Here is a 16,934-nt window from a genome sequence, read left to right on the forward strand (position 1 = left end):
GAAAAGGTCTTGTATCTGGAACTTTCATCGTAGCAGGAAAAAAAAAAAAACAACAACACGTATTTTCAAAGTGGTCAAATAAATAATAGAGCCACATTCCTGGCTAAGGACATGGGGCTCGTGTGTGCGGAGACAGCCTTCTGAGAGGTTTGTCCGGAAAACAAGAAACGCCACCGTTACTGGAAGAAAACAGATGGTAAGGAAAGGCGTGGGGTTTTTGTGTGCGTTCGCTTCTGTTTGGTTTGGGTTGTCTTTTGGTGTTGGGGGCTACTTGAACATGTGCACGTCTGCTGGAAATGATTTTATACACAGGGATAGTCTGAGGATCCAGGAGAGAAGAACATTTTTAAATAGGCCAATAGGCCAAGGAAGGGAGGTAAGGTGGGTCTAGCTCACAAACAGAGAGGTGGTCCTCTTCCTCTACTGGAAGCAATGGAAACGGAGGCCGGTCAGATGCAGGGCACTGGGGCTCTGGGCGCGGCAGGGAGGTTCCATGGTGGTGGGGGGAGGGGTTGGTTTGCAGGAGGAAAAGATGGGATGTAACTGTCTCAAACAATGGAAAAGCGTGCTTACCAGGGAACTGCAGAAAAAGTGCTGGGCCGTGTGGAGTGACCGTTTGGGATCTATGACCTCTGATGTCAAGCCATGGTTCTCAGCCAGGGTGACTTTGTCACCTCACCCCAGCCCAGGGACACCTGGCAGTATCTGGAGACAGTTTTAGTTACCAGCACAGGGGAGGGGAGAATGTGAGCAGCATCTGGTGGGCAGAGGGCAGGGGTGCTGCTCAGCATCCCTCAATGTCCGCACGGGGCAGCCTCGCAACGAAGAACTATCCAGCTCAGCGTGTACAGGGACAGGACAGTGAGGTACAGACCCTCCCTGGGAAGCTACATAGGAGACGGTGACCCTCTCTACGGGCAGAAATGGGGCCACAGGACGGGGGGAGAGGAGGACTTCTTTTCATCCTATAGCTTTGTGTAACTTTTCCATTTTGCACGGCGCACATGTGTTGCCTACCCAAATCAATCAAAGGACAGAAACAAATTAGTGATGGGTAAATAATGGATGGGCTGACTTAAGTGGATGATTGATTGAAAACAGAAGGAAACCATACAGTCCGTTTGTGTGATTTTTCTCCAGCACATCCAGCTGCTAGGATGCCAGGGCAAAGAAAATGGGATTTTTGCAAGAGGAACACAGCGAAGGAAGCAGGCAGAGTATTGGGGGCTGAGGGTCTTTCTGAGGTAGCGATTGTAATGTCAGTTGATGGAGTCTAAGGTGGACAGAAGAGGAGTGAACATAAAGAAGGAGCTGATGGACATGTAAGAAAATAATGGGGTTCATTAATTAGCGACATCGGTATGGTCATTTCTCTATGATAAAATGTTGGAGCCATTAAGCAGGAGTAATAGGAGATGACGTTGTAAAAATAAGACATCCAAAACAAAATTCCAGAAGAGGAATGGTGATGTTTAGCCACCACAAAGTCAAGGGGAAGGCCACAGTAACGAGCGGCTGAAGACACAGGAACAGTCGCTGGGAGGGATCAAGGCGAGAAGGCGAGAACCCAGGCGTTTAGATGGATCTGTCAATGCAGTGGCTTCTCCTGGACAAGGAAGTGCCCCTCCCAGAGTGGCTTATAAGTAATGGTCTATGCCATTTTTTGGCCTGCACCGTGATTGCATGGTTAATAAATGGAGGAAAGAAGATCCAAATTCAGGCTTCTTAGCCCAAAGGCTGTGCCCTCTCCCCATGCTATGGCCCCGCCCCCAGGAGAAGGTGAGGGGCCGTCCGTCTCCGGAAGGTTGGGTGAGCTTAGCGCTGGCCATGACGTTGGCAATGGAAACTTCAGCTGACGGGAGACGGAGAGGGAAGAGAGGACAAGGGGGGATAAGATCCCAGCAAAGTCCTTCTTGCCCCAGTAAGTTCTCCTGAAAGTGGCCTCAAGTCGTAACGAATAAAGAAGCCATGGAAGAAAGACATAAAAGGAAGAAAACCAAAATCTTCGTGATTTCCCACAAGTACATCCATAATGTTTATCTATATTCTAAAATATATTTTTATTATATGTATTCTTTTCATTAAAAATGTACAAAATGTATGTCTATAAATATTGATTATAATATAGAAAAATAGCGTCACTACTGGCAAACATCAGAGGATTCTTGGAGTTGGTTGCCAAGAAGCATTCAAAACCTAGACCAAATGCACCCCACATTCTCCTAACGCATCCTTCACAATACTCATGTTCTCTCTGTTAGGTAACCCTTCCAATCCCACACACACCTACGATTGCTCAGGAAATATACATGCTGTGTAGGGAAGGGACCGAGACCCCCAGAGGCCTCCCTAGCTTCTCTGTTCGCATCACCTGGTGGCCCAGGCTAGGGCTTTGGAAGTAAAGATACTGCCGCTGGGAAACTGGCTCTTCAGTGTCTTGAGCTCCTCGTGCAAGCCTCGTCCCCTTTGCCCATCCCTGACACGCTCATCTCACACCACACGCCGGAAAGACAGTCTCCCCTGAGGTAGATAGCGCACCCACCCCAAGAGGTGAGTTCAAAGGTGTCCTTTGCAATGTGCACAAACACTCTTGGCCACAGCAGCTGAGTGCAGGGCACGCTGGTAGCTGCCCTTCCCTCTTCTGCATCTTGACGGGCAGCCCCGAGAGTTCTGTTCATCCATTATCTCCCTCCTCCTGTCTGGCTCATGGCCCTGCTGCACCCTGTGGTCTCAGGGTGCTCTCGCTTTATGTCTTCTCACTTGACCTCAAGTGGGCTTAAGAAGACCCTCCTTCAAGGCAACACTCTCAGTGCCTGTAACAAGGAACTATAATGGAGAGAATCTCAAAGTGCTTTTCTTAGAGCTTGTACAAGCCAAAGAACGTCTTAGCTTCCTCAAAACTGACCAGAGAGAGCTCAGACACATTAACGTATAGGTGGTCGGCACTGGTGAGGTTGAACACCGCGCCCAGGTAGCTGCTGCGGGCCCACATCTGGCCGGCGGTGCAGTAGTCCATCATCTTCTCCTCCATCAGCACCAGGTCCTGCGGGTACTTCAAGTTCCTCATATAGACCTTGTGGTTCAGGGGCTGGTTCTTGCAGGACTGACCCCGGAAGTACACTTTGGAATACACATAGTACAGCCCAGTGTCGTTGATCACAAGGCTGCCCTTCTTGTACTTCACCCCAGAGACCAGGGCGATTCCGTAGGTGTCTTCCCACTCCAGAGGCATGGATCTCGAGCTGGGTTTGCCTGCAACCAAACCAAAGGGGAGCTCTTAGCCAGGACCACGCATGCACCCAACAAACTAAGCTTCCAAGGCAAAACTGCAGGCCTTCTCTCCCTTGAGCAAAAGCTTTTTGTTTTGTTTTGTTTTTCCCAAAGTGACAGAGCCCTTGTAGAACTGGTCGAGGGCTCAGAATCACCCATCACTAAATTCCTTCAGCACCTTTACCAAATGGCCTGCCTCGATTTTACCATCCACACTACTGGGAGACACAACAGGGCCATAGTATACACCCCTAATCAATTGCAATGAGAAATTGGTAAGATGAGTTTAGCTCCCTGGAACAAGGGTTCTGTGATCTTCAGAACTAGCACCCAATTGGTTAGGTGCTGGGGTCCTCCCACGAGGGGAGAAGCCAAATCCAAGGAAGCCTACAGTTCCCCAGTCGGGGCGGGGCCATCCGGTCCACACCTCATCCCAGCCCCGCATCCCTCACTTCTTTGGGTCCCCACAGCATTCTGCACACACCTTAAGCAGAGAACACTCCCCAATACTGAAGCGATGACTTGGGTACCTCTTTCCCATATGGCTATTAATTAGGCTCCTCGGAGGCAGGAACTGGGTATTACTTATCCCCATGACCCAGGCTTGGCACACACAGACGTGCTCTATAAATGTCTGTCAGTCCGAACCAGATCATTCCGCAGCCTCTGCTCAAATAACCCCAGGGACGGCGGCACACCGCTGCATGGGGTGCTTAGCCACTTCTCAGATGTGTGTGCATGTCCCACGGGGAGGGCCCCTACCACAACGCTATCGGTCACCTCACCCCACGGCACGGCCGCATGCTGAAAGGCCACCATGCCAGGCTGGCCTCCCCTCCCATGAACGCGCCCCTGGAGCACAGCAGCGGAAGCGGGCCCGCTGCTCTGCTCTCTGTGTCCTGCCCCTTCCGGATACAGACCTGTCAAATGGGCGGCTTTCCTCTGCTCCTTTTTTTCAGAGGACGGATTGGGGTATCCTGCATCATAAAGAGAAGAAAGGTAGAAGTAAACATAGGAACACTGACTATTCTTTTGGTGGACTTCTAAACAGGGCATTTAAATAAAAGAGGTTTTTTTTTTCCCTTAAAGCATAAATGGCAACAGTCTTAACATATACAAATCATGCAAGTCCAAACTGTGGACTCACAGTCCCTGTATTTCAGACAGAGAGGTAAAAAAAAACCAAAAACCAGATTCAGATAGACAGAGGCATACATTATAATGTTACAATAAAATGACATTCGTTAGTGATTGTATTGGTTAATAAAGAGCTGTCATATCAGCTGCTGCATTTAGGATGCGCTGCATTCAGGTGGAGGCTACTGTCCCGCCTCGAGGGTGCCTTGACTAAGAAGACCCCATACTCACAGTCAGAGCAGGACCCAGACTCGGGAGCTCTAACTCTTTCCGCTCTGGCTCTACTGTCCCTAGGACTCAGTGGGCCAGAGGCTGAGAAGGACAGCAAATCCACCTCCTGGCGGCTAGGTCTTCCCTTAGTGACATTCTCCAACCTGCCCCAAAATAGTTGTCCTCCGATTCGAACACCTTGCACGGTTTCATCGAACGCGGAGTTGTGTACATTTCCCCCCGCACATCCCCAGCTCCCTGGCTTCCTAGCCTCCGCTCATCCTTTCCTTCTGCCTGGAATGCTCTTCCAAACAGATCTCTGTGTCCAGTTCCTATCGACCCCATAGATACCCTCAAAAATACCTCTTTCTTTGGGATACCCTCCCAAGTCTTTTTAATCAAATACGATCTTTCCCTCTTTTGAAACCCAGAATCACTCTGTCTTCCCCTCCCTTGTCAATTTGGACTCCCTTTTTCTGCAAAAACTGTGGAACTTGCCTGTCTCAAATCAATGGTAAACTCTTTCCTGCAGATTCAACCCACCACAGTGTTTAGCTCAGTTTTTAACACAAAGCATGTGACCAGTCAGCGTTCGCTACATTAAACGGAAGGAGTTAAAATGGGCACTAGTTCTTAAAACAGACGCTACATCTCTGACTTCACATGTTGAACCAAATAGAGCTACCACTTAGCTAATGAAATGAGGTTCTTAGAAAGGTGTGTGAGAATGCCCCAGTCTGCTGGGGACGTCACCCGGGCCCGCGTGGCCTCAGGGGCCTGCATGGCCTCGGGACCCCCCCGCCGCCAGTCACCCCCCATGGATGCGGTGCTGGTGAACAGGAAAGGCAAAGTGGAGGCTCGCCTTCATTCCTCCGCCACGAGCCGACTGTGCGGCTCATCTGACCCTGGGCTAGGCTCTGGCAGGAAGCGGTGCACGTCTCCGTCCCGCAGAGAGCCTCCTGCGGCAGGGCTCTCCCAGAGGGCACGCAGTAAACGTGGCTGCTGGGTGAGGACTGGAATAAACTAGGAATATACCCTGCACTCTGGTGGTGACTGTCTCCTGCCCCAGGTATCTGCACGTGCCATTCCCAGGGCCAAAATGCTTTTCCCTGCCCCCCCACCCCACTACACACACACACACACACACACACACACACACACACACGCTCACAGTACCTCCTGGAGGGGACTTCCCAAGCCACTCTAGCTTAGGTGCACCCGGTACACTTCGCAGTCTTGTGATCTGTTTGCTGGCTTTAGTTCAGCGTCTCCAGCTTGCTTAACGCTCAGTGAGGGGAAGCCCCTTGTCTCTCCTGTTCTCAGGGGTGACCCCCAACCCAAGCCCCAGCCTGGCACATAGGAAGCACCCCAAGAACACTTGTGAATGAATAAAAGACTTAATGAGCTAACTGGAAAAGTGGGAAGTGAAAAAGAAGTACACAGGAACATTTATGTAGCGTCTCCCAGAGAAAATCACTGTTACCAAGTTAAGATATAAATCTTCTAGTGCTTTGCTAAGAACAGAAAGCTATCAAGATATGCATCTATGTATAGAGTCAATATTAAACTAACTTGTCTTTTTACGTAACACTGCAGAACACACAATCTCCACGGCATTAAGCATCCTTCTAATATATGGTTTTTAGTTGCTGCTTATTATGCTCCATCTGAATACATCATGGTGTATTTAACTAATCTCTTATGAAGAGGCATGTACGTTCCTTCTGAATTGCTTATTATAAATAGCCTTATACAGAAGTGATGAACATCCTTATATATACATTTTCAAGCACATCTCTGATTATTTTGTAAAGAGTAGGTCTTTGTGGTAAGATTACAAGGTAAATGAACAGTTTTAATCCCTCAATATATGTTTCCAAACTGCTCTTCAGAAAAGGTGTAGTAATTTACAGGCCCCCTGGCTGTTGACTGCTGTTTAAGCAGGCCCTTTTCTCTCACCTTTTTGCCAATCTGGGTTGGGTTTTCTTTTTTTTAATCTTTACTAATTTAATGGATGGAAATGAGTGTCCTTGAATTTTCATCTCTTATCTTATTAGTCAAGTTGCTGGCTTGATTTCCATGTGATAACTCACATCTTTCAAGTCCCTCTGGGTTGATCTAGCGAAGATAATTGCTTTGTGGGGTTGGTAGACCTGACTCATCTGTTCACTTGACTTTTCATCACTAAAACAACTCCAGATAGTGGGTGAAAGATGAGTAATTAGGTCCCTGGTTCGCCAGCCACATTCCACTGATTTTCAAATTTACTTTAGCCTAGAAATCTTCCCGAGGTTTTATTTTTCTAGCAAGTATTTCTACTCAGCTTGTGCACATCTGGACTTCCTGACACTTAGGGTCTGGGACCCAGAACTACGGGCCAGAGCATCCTAAGGTTGGCTCCTACATGCAAGGGCAGTAGGGTGACTTGCGTCCCCTGAGTCGGCACATCCTGAGAAACAGGCTCCCCTCACGGGGTGGCTGGCACTGCCTTCGGTTTTCTTCCCAGTTTCTAGGAAGACTTGCTTACTGCCTTCGCAGCAGCATCCTGCTTGCCATCTTTCTGGTGCATTCCGTATCCTCACAGAGAGAGAGGCGTTGCCTGAGGTCGCCAGGCATCAGTCCATACACCGGAAAGCCCTGCAGGGCCACATGGTCTGGGGCACCTCACCTAATCCACCCGCTGCTTTGTCCCTCTTCTGAAAAGTGAGATGACTGGACCAGATGCCGCCTGCGCTCCCTTCCGACTCACACCCAATCTCAAGTTCAATGAACCCAAGTTTAACAAGAGCCAGAGCATCCAAAATCTAGCTGTCCACAGTCTCCAGAACTATGTCCTGAAATGTCTCGAGGCCAGTGTTCAACATCGTCCTCTTCTTCCTGCCCTGGACCTCATGCAAAGGATTTTCCTTCATCCTTGAAGGTAGCTCTGTGGGGCCAGGTGCGCCACCTCTTGAGTAATAGCTGAAGTCTGCCCCCAAGCTTTCCAATGGCTGCCAAAGAGCCATCCTAACGTGGGTGGTTGATTTCCCACTTCTGAAAAGCTTAAACATAGCTGAGGAAATATGTTTTCAGTGAAGCTTACCTCTTGAGTAACCTCTTCAAGAATTGAAAGAGAAGAGCTTCCCTAGAAACAGCCCCTCACCCCCCATTCTTCCCAGGAGTTACAGCCACTGCCCTATGGATGGGACCCCGGAGGCCTGAGGAAGGGGACTGGCTGGGAGCCAGATGCTCAGGGGACAAGGGCCAGGGTTGTAGACGTGTGTGTCTCTCCCAAAGTCAAGTGGAAATTATTCTGAATTACGTGCGGTACTCAGATACATTGATTTTGCACAATTAAATTTACTTCATAGTCGAGGTACCAAAAGGACCAGAGATGCAAGATCAGCCAGGATTCCTATCGGAGTGAAATGTGCCCAAGAACAGATGGAGTTCAGGGCATCCCACCGATGTGGTCCAGCTCCGAGGACCATCTTGGGAAACTCAATGCGCACGTATAAAAGGACTCACCTATTTGCTTCTCCAAAGATGATTCTATATGCCTTTGGCTGGAAGACTGTCAATGAGAAAGAGAAAGTTGTATGATAAATATAAAGTTATCTAAGCAAAGGAGGCAGACTCGTCAAATAAACCAAGCCCTGGAAAGGAATCTCAATGCCTCACAAACTCGTCCCAATTCTGACTTTGGCTGAGCAGCTGAGTCTCCTTGCACCTCAGCTTTGTGATTTGGAATACTTCCCAATAGTTTTAAGTCTGCTCTAAGAATAAATTAGTCTGGCCATTGGCACACATTCACTTCTTGGCAAGACTCAAGGTCCTTCCTTTCTTGAGTCACGAAGGCCGTGGCTCACGAGGCTGACTTGCCAGCCGGCGGGGAGGAAGGTAGCTGCCAGTCCAACGCTGGCCCTGAGCCCTTCCCCGCTAGGAAATACCCCTTGAACTCATGTGAGCCGGCAGGTCTCTGTCCGTAGCACAGAATCACCAGAAGGATCCATGTCTAGGACAGGAATAATGGATTGAAAAGCCCTTTGCAAGCCAGGCCACGGTCCCTGGGGACCGGGCAGCCAGACACCCGTCACCATGCACAGCCACCTCGCGCCCAGCTCCCGGGACACGGCAGCCACAGGGCGGCTCACCTCTCTGAGTTCGGCCAGCTCCTTCTGCAGGTGGAACAGCTGAAACATCCCCAGCCCCACGGCGACCAGGGCCACCAGAATCATGAAAAACATCAGCAGGAGACACCGGCCTGGGTTATGGTCCCGCTTCTTCTTCAGAGGTGGCAGCGGCAGAGGGGGCAGCGGTGGCAAGGGCGGTGGCGGTGGGGGTAGTGTTGGCGGTGGCGGTGGCGGTGGCCTCCTTTGACCAGGTCTTCCAGGCACTGGGGAGGGACAGGGGAGGACGGTCCCTGGAGGGGCCCAGGGCGGGGCAGTCCCGCTGTCCACCCAGTAGATCTGGGGGTACGGGTAGTTCAGGGTCTGCTGCATGGCGGCCCCAGCCGTGGGGCTCCTTCTTCCCTACCCCGTGGAGCCCCAGGCGGCCCAGACAGGACTGACTGCTCGAGAGCAGGGAAGCCGGCTGCTTCTTTATAGAGTTTCCATGGCTGAGGGAAACACCTCACTTTCGTTCTCTCTTTCTGCTTCTCAGAGATAACGCCCACTCACTTTGCATCGGCGCAAACCCGGGGAAGTTTCCACCCACAATTTTCTGACGAAAGACTTTGAAGCCCCAGTCAGCGGCTGTCACGTGCCCCAAAGGGCTGGCAGGGAGGCCCAGCGCTCAGGCCCCGCAGAGCCGGCAGGGCAGGGTGGCTTCACCTTGTGGCTTCAGCCACTGCCCAGCTCTGGGGACAGTGGCCTTGGGGCACCCTCAGGCACTGAGGGAGAAGATCGTGGACTTGTGGCCGGAAGCATTACTTCCACATCTTTCTTCTTCGTTTTCTTCGTCTTCGTCTTCTTCTCCTTCTCCTTCTTCTTTTTTGCATGAAGGAGTCGTCCCTGCTGTCATCTCTCCCCACACAAAGTGCAAGGCACCCTGACCTTGCAAAGCCCCATGATTTTCAGCTTAAACACCGGCCCCACCCAGTCTCCACGCAGATGAGGTCGGAGGTTGCAAACTGGGGGCCTGTCGGCCTTGTGGAACGCACAGACCCATTTTCTTTGCACCTCACCGTGTTTTTTCTTTTCACTGGTTGTTCCTTATTAAAATTGGGATATTTCATTTTAAAATGTGTATCTCTCTCTTCTGTTTTTGAACATTAGACACTGGATGCACTTGAAGCGATCTCTGCAAACGCCGGCAGTAGGGCCTGGGCAGCAGCTGCCCCCACGGACGAGACAGGCGCTCCAGGCCGCCCGCCTGCACCGCCCCCTGCCCCCTTGTCCCCCCAGCCACGGCCAGTGCCGGCCCGGCCCCCAGAGGCACTTCCGTTTGCAGCCCCAGTTACAGTAGTCGGGGGACATGCAAGGCATCCAGTAACACTTGACTTTCGGGTCAACAATAAATAATTTGTAGGATAAGTAGGTCCCAAATATTACATGCAATACACTTAAAAAAGCTATGTGTTGTTTCTGTGAAGTTCAGAGTCAACTGATGTCCTATCGTTTGTTTTTTATTGAAGACGGCAGCCGGGCCTGGACCGGCCCCGGCCCCGCCCCCTCCTCTGGCCTCGGGTCCCACTTACATGGGCTCAGCTCTAGCCGCCACCATCCTCCCTGTAAACCATACGAGCCTCCCACAAACTCGCCTTTTCCATTTTTTTGGAGGGCTCCGCTTTTCTAACGCCGGTAGTTTCCGTATCGTGCTTTGGCATTTCCGCAACTATCCTTCGGCCGCTCCACCTGCACCAAGCCAGCGCCAAGCCTGTGTCCCCGCCACATTCTGCCCGCCCCGCGCCCTCCCCATACAACCTGCTTCATCTGAGGTTACTGCTTCTGGTGACAACTTCAGCCACCCCACCTCCTCTCCCCAGCATTCGACTCGTCAGCCAGGACTGTCTGTTCTCCCTGAGACAGGCTTCACACGTCGGACCTCCTCCACGCCCGTCCTCCGGCCGTTCTTGCCGTGGGTCGGACTTGGACCGCTTTGCACCTGGAACATTGCGATGGCTGCCTGGCTGGCCTGTCTGCCACCAGCTGTTCCCAAGCCCAAGTCTCCCTGGAAAACACTGCAAGAATGGTGTTTTCAAAAACAAATTTAGTTATCTGGCTTCCATGCCTAACCCTTCAGTTGGGTGGTTTGAATCCAGTTGTCCGGGTTCTTTCACGTGAGACACGAGGTTGTTCACAGTGACAGGCCAACCACTGGCTGTCACCCACTGCCTGCTCTTCTGACACTTCCGCCCACGTCCCACCCTCTTACTCAGGAAACAGGGACACGGCTGAGACCAGAAAGACGGCACTATGTCCTCACTATCCTTGAGAGCTGGGCGGAGTTTGTGTACTTTTGAATTCACTTATGGCTTTACTCACAGTTAAGAAAACTGGTAAGTTCAAAGTTACTAAGTCATAATCAGGAAATCTAATTTTAAGAACTCCACCAAAGGTACAACAACAAAAACAACAAGAATATTGAAAACACTTGAGAGAGTCCCAAGCACAGCGCGCAATGAACAAATGTAGACGGTGGTGGTTGTAACGGGGGGAACCTTCCCACGGCGTGTCATCGCCAGGCCATTGACCTCCTTCCAGGAAGGACAGAAACGGGGGGAGGGGGTCGCAGACCAGGGCGGGCACGAGTCAATGTCTGACGCCCAGTGTCCTCAGGCCCCATCAGGGGGCTGTCAGGCGGAGATGGGCCACGTCGTGTCAGGCGGAGACACCCACCCTGTGCTTCTCTGTCGCCAACGCCCACAGAAGCTTCCAGAATTCTTCACTAACAATTTTGCTGTATTTTCACCTCTCTGCCTGCCTTGCTTCTTCTTTTCATTCGTTCTGCGATTCACTTAGAATCCTAATACTGGCCCCCAACCCAGCAGGGCCCTCCAATCCCAGGCCGACTCTGAACTTCCACTCCGGGGCCACCCAACATCGTGGGACAGCCAAGGCGCTGGAACATAAACGCCCCTGCAACCAGTAACAGGACACGTCATAGTCTGGGGTGCTCTCAGAACCTTGTGAATTAGCAGAAACCGCCTTTTCAAAGTGGGTCTTAGCTCTGTGATTCCTGAAGGAAAGGAAGTATTTGCCTTTGGGAGAGGCCAGGATCAGAAAGCCAAAGAGCCAGCGGCTGGCAGCTCCCAAGGCGGGAAGAACCCTCCGACTGACTCTCCCCCGCACCCACCTGCCCGCTCCCCGCCGCTGCTTCTGGAACCCAGTTCCTTCAGGCGGGACAGGCGGGAAAGATCCAGAGCTGGCGACTTCTTCCAGGAGAAGGGGAATGGGGCCACCTGTCCTAGAAAGTTACCAGGATGCGGGAGAGCCTGGGGCACCAGGGAGGTCCTCGTCAGAGAACTTTCCTCCTGCAAAGTTGTTACAATTGTTTAAGTACCTACCTCACTGGATGACAAGTCAAACGGCCCCTCATTGCGGTCCATCCGGCAGCGCCATTCCCTTCCGAAACGGCCCTGCCCAGCAGTGGCGGGGAGCGGGGCACAGGGGAAACAGCCGCTGGGACCCGCAGAGGCGAGCGAAGGCCCGGGGCTCTCCTCGCTGGAGTCCGTTTATTCAAAAGCTTTTGCCCACAGTTTTAATCCCACCCAGCACCTCCAGGCGGCTGTCTGAGCAGCTGAATCTACCGACACCGACGCCAACGGTGCAAATGCCTTACCCCAGGACTTGCTCTCTGCTGGGCACTGCCCACCTCTCTAACCTTTTCCAAGCAGCCCGTTTAGGAAGTCGCATCTCGTCTACCCGTTTTCCTCGTTCTGGTTTCCTGGGAGGCTGGACACCCTGTCCTATAGCTTGTTGGACATTCGCGTTTCCACTTTTGCTTGTAGCTCCTGTTCATGTGCCAAGCCCGCGTTTAATAGGGTTTCTTTTGTGTTGATTTGCAGGATCTCATTGTACTTCATATGCCAGATATTAACCCATTGTGACGTTGAGCCATGTCAGCATCTTCTCCCGGACCGCCAACTTTCACATGCAGGCGCTGTCTCCGGGGTTCACCTTTGTGACGCAAGAGTCCGTCCCTGTCTTGCTCCGTGGATGACCCAGTGCTCCCAACACAAGCCACCTCCCCCCGGGAGTTACAGTGGTGTATGGGTCGCATATCAACTTTTTACATGGGGTCCTTTGCTAGGTTCTTCTGTTTCATTGATTTATTTCTGCATCCCAATACCGGGACCACAGTTGCCATAGTCAGGCTTTTGTGGAACGTCTCAAGAGCTGGCTAAGGCAACGGTCCCCCTCTTCTCTCTTCTTTCCCAAAACTGACTTAGCTACTTGAGTTGATTGAACTTCCCTCAAATGTTTCAGGAAAAATAAATATATATATATATTAGCATACACGTAAAATGTTCTAGGGCGCTGTTCATTGTAATTGCATTCATTTCAGGGGAGCGTAATCTTCACAATGTTTGGTTTTTTTTCCCTGACTACACTTTTTCACATCTTCTTCATGACCTTTAAAAGTTTTCCTCAAGATAGTCTCATACATTCTTTCTTAGATTAATTACTTGACACCTTGTAATTCTGCGGTGATTATGCAGGAAGTCCTGTTTTCGGTGGCGTTTTCAGCGTCTGAGAGAGGCAGCCTCCCAGGTGACTCCAGCGACCACCCCCACCCCCCACCCCCGCCTCCTGGGGTTCAAGCCCCGTTATAGTTCCCTCCCTGCGAGTCTGGCTGGACTCACTTCTCACAGATGCAACAGAAGTGATGGGATAGCACTTCTGAGATTAAGTTATAAAAAGGCCGCCGCTTCCAGAGTACAGAGGGCTGACTTCTCACACTGTCCTCACACGCTGGGAAGGGAGAGAGGTAGCAAGCTCTCGCGTGAGTCTTGTAGGGGCATGGACCCCGTTCACGAGGATTTCACCTGCGTGACTTCCTCTAATCCTGATTATTTCCCAAAGGCCCCACCTCCTAATACCATCGCATTGGGATATAAAGTTCTGATGTATGAATTTGAGAAGGACACAAACATTCAGGCCCTAAAAACCACTTAAGCCAAACCCAAGTTCCTGACTCACAGAAATTATAAGATAATAACTGTATGGTTTTTTTAAACCGCTGCATTTTGGGTTCGTTTGTACGGCAGTAACTGTAGATAACTGCCGCAGAAGGCTACTACAGGTTTAGAGAAATGCTCCTTATATTGTAATAAGCAACCTAGAATCTCGCAAACCTGTGGAAACTTTCTTTTTACTTTGCATAGTGTGTATGTGAATTTCTTTTTTTTTTTTTAAATATAGATATATATCATCAATGGGGAAAAATGAGAATTTTTTTCATCTTCCCTTCCAATCCTTATTCTTCCTTCCCTTTCTTTCCTTTTTGTATTGTCTCGAACCTCAAAAACTATACAGAGCAGTAACTGTCACTGTGGGCATCTAAAGTTTCCCCTGAAAAGCATGATGTTTTTCCTTAGGATTTTGTTCTTTATATATTGCTTGTGTCAACAGAGAAGTTTCCTCTGGTTTCATCAAGATCTCGTCCACCAACAGGTGGAACGCTCCAAGGCGGGTAGCGAGAGGCGGGCTCCCGGAAAGGAACTGCTTACAAACAGGTAGGCAGGGCGTAGGGGAACCCAAACTGATCCTGCGATGCTCTTGAACTAGAAGGAAGAGAATGGCTATGACCAGCAGCCAAGGGAAAAGATGAGTTCCTGGAGCCCAAGAAGGAGGCAGTCGTGTGAAGGAGACACAGGCAGGAGCCATGACTCCCGCTGGCAACTGCGGCGGGCCCAGGCCGAGCCGGAGCACCCTGGGGCGTCGGTTCCGTGCGCAGTGCCGCCTCCCTTCCCCCCCTCCTGGGGCTCCACGCGGCGCAGATCCAAGCAGAAGCCAGCGGGCAAGGCGATGATAATCCTTGCGGGGCAGGTCAGGAGGGAGGACCCGGCCTCCTAATTCTGATTTGTGATGGATTTTTACGTTGCCTTTGTCCTTCGTTTCAAGCGGTAGCTTAGTGGGACGTACCTTTCCAAATCAGACGTTCTTTTGCTTCCGCCCCAAATGTGGCCATGATCAGTTTGTCTTCTCACGTCCAGAGCTGTCCCAGAGCAGTGTGTGGACCGTCCAACTCCTGCTCCTTCGTAGGCATTTGCCTTCTTCCTTCCCACGGTGAGAGGCAGAACCAAGAGCCGCGCCGCCCAGTTCCCACCGAGGCCTCCGTGGCTGCGCTGTTTTGCTGTTCTTTCTGCAGGTGCCTCTTCTCTCTTCCCACCTCACACGACCTGATTGGCTCAGGCGAACTGGCAAGACGTCGAAGGGGTGTTTTGTTTTTTGTAATCTCACCTGAGCAGGGTGATAGGCCGCGCTGGCTTTATGCTTCGATTTGATCTCTTGTCTCCGAGGGAGAGGCGACCTCGATGTCCTCTTCTGGTGGGAAAGTTTGAGTCGGGGATGAGCTGGGACGCAGAACCCGAGGGACACCGGGCGGAGGGGTGACGTCAGAGCGTGAGGACGACGGTGGGTCTTCCCGCGCATGATGACGCTTCAGCCCATCCCCCTGCAACGGATTTTAAGAGGCTCCCTTCTCCCCTGGCCCATGTGTACGCTTGGGGGCGGGTCAGGAAAACAGAAGCCACTGTCCGCACACAGAGTAAGGGACGGGCCAGGAGGCCAGGCACGCGAGGGCAGGGGGCCGCTCCGGGGAAGCCCCGAAACGCGAAGCTTGTGCCGCAACCCTTCGGTTCGGCCTCTGGCAGCACTGACGCGGGCGGCCCTCCGGGGGCGGGGGGCGTGAGAAAGGCCTGGGGACACGCCCCCCATCTCTGCCGTCTCCCGCGTGACGTTCAGTAGCTGCGCTGGACAGCGGCTTCTCCGCGTCCACCTTCCGATCCCACGCAACTCCCTCTCCATTGGCAGAACCCAGCAGGGGTCCCCCCGGTAGGGACTGTAACGCCCAGGCCCCCAGGGAAAGGGATGGTGCTGGGTAGTCGCAGGCTGTCCGGTGTGCAGCGCGCTCCGGCTGTCGCGTCCACGGGCTCTCGGGTGGGAATTGCGGATTCCTCGGCAGCCTCAGTCCGCGATGGGCCGCGCCGCGGCTCGCGACTCGGCGGGTGCCCCTGGTCTGCCGCTGCCTTGACGGCCCTGTGGCAGCGTGATGACATTCAGCTGCAGGCAGACAGCTGGTCCTGCTGGTCGGCCGTTTCAGACAGCCCTCCCGCGGCTTGCCACCGCCTTCGGGATAAAACCCGCACTCTCCATTGTGGCTTCTAAGCCGGGCGTTACCTGGGCTCTTGCCCACTCTCCGCCGTCTCTCATTGCGCCCTCTGTGCGACGTCTCACGCAGCTGTGGCCACACGGGCCATCTAGTCCAGCCCATGTGACAGGTGTGCCTGCCTCAAGGCCTTTGCCTGGGGTGCCGCCCTTCCAAAGTGGGACTAGTGCCTGGTGTTAGAGACACGCCACAAATAGGATGAGTATAGACCCTAGGAATCCGCCGATGAGATGAGTCAACGAGGAGACCGACGCTCCAGTAAGTTAAACGACTTGCCTGAGGTCACTCAGCCTGTTGGCACTTGAGCTGAAGTTCTAACCCCATGAGGGCCCACTGTGGCAGCGATTATGAAGCAGGAATGCGCACGTGTACCCCGTGAGCAGCGCCCCCAAGAGCACAGGGCCGTGGCCGCGCCTGCGAGGCGGTGAGGAAGTGGGGTGGGGTGTGAGGCACACCCTAACACCATCTATTAAGACTGGAAGTGCCTGGGTCTTGCGGGCTCTTTTACAAGCCCCTTCTTGATGTTTGAAATGCTTTGCTGCAAAAACATGTGTCATGGTGGGTTTGTGGGAACATCAGATGCACCAAAGGCGGGCTTAAAGGTCAAAGTCGTTGTTTTTGTCACCCGCTGCTTCCTTTGAGTGTCTAGCAGATGTTGGCTAGGCTGTGCAGCTGGGTGCCTCGAGAGCCTCCATCCTCGGGGTCCCAGGAGAAGCCGGCTCGGAGCGCACAGCCTCCCCTCTGAGTCAGGGAGGTGGATCTGGACCTCGGGGGCAGCAGGGAGGGAAAAGACAGTCCCCCGGCCCCGGGAGAGAAGAGCACTCGGCCCAGAGCTGCTCGTTACCCCACAAAAGAGGCTCCCCCGGCCACCTGTGCCTGGTTTGCAAACCAGCTGCAGCTCTGTCTCACCAACCCAGAGCCTTCCCTGGTGCCAGAGTGTCAGAGCTAGAGTAACGCCACCGTTGTCTCAAGTCCCTTCCTTCACAGAGGAGGACCCGAGCCTC

At 52.4% G+C, this 16,934-nt stretch overlaps 1 protein-coding gene across 1 annotated transcript; it reads right to left on the bottom strand.

Moving 5' to 3' along the window:
* Positions 1–2,857: 2,857 nt before the first annotated feature.
* On the bottom strand, positions 2,858–9,098 carry FASLG (Fas ligand). Its single transcript, XM_054587556.1, has 4 exons — positions 8,751–9,098; positions 8,125–8,170; positions 4,191–4,247; positions 2,858–3,252 (listed from the first exon to the last, which is right to left on the bottom strand). Exons 1-4 carry the CDS (start codon positions 9,096–9,098, stop codon positions 2,858–2,860), a joined length of 846 nt encoding a protein of 281 aa, XP_054443531.1.
* Between the last annotated feature and the right edge of the window lie 7,836 nt (positions 9,099–16,934).

This window comes from Pteronotus mesoamericanus, unplaced genomic scaffold (assembly GCF_021234165.1).
Source record: "Pteronotus mesoamericanus isolate MK-2021 breed Mesoamerican mustached bat unplaced genomic scaffold, CSHL_Meso_final scaffold_1186, whole genome shotgun sequence".
Lineage (NCBI taxonomy): Eukaryota > Metazoa > Chordata > Mammalia > Chiroptera > Mormoopidae > Pteronotus > Pteronotus mesoamericanus.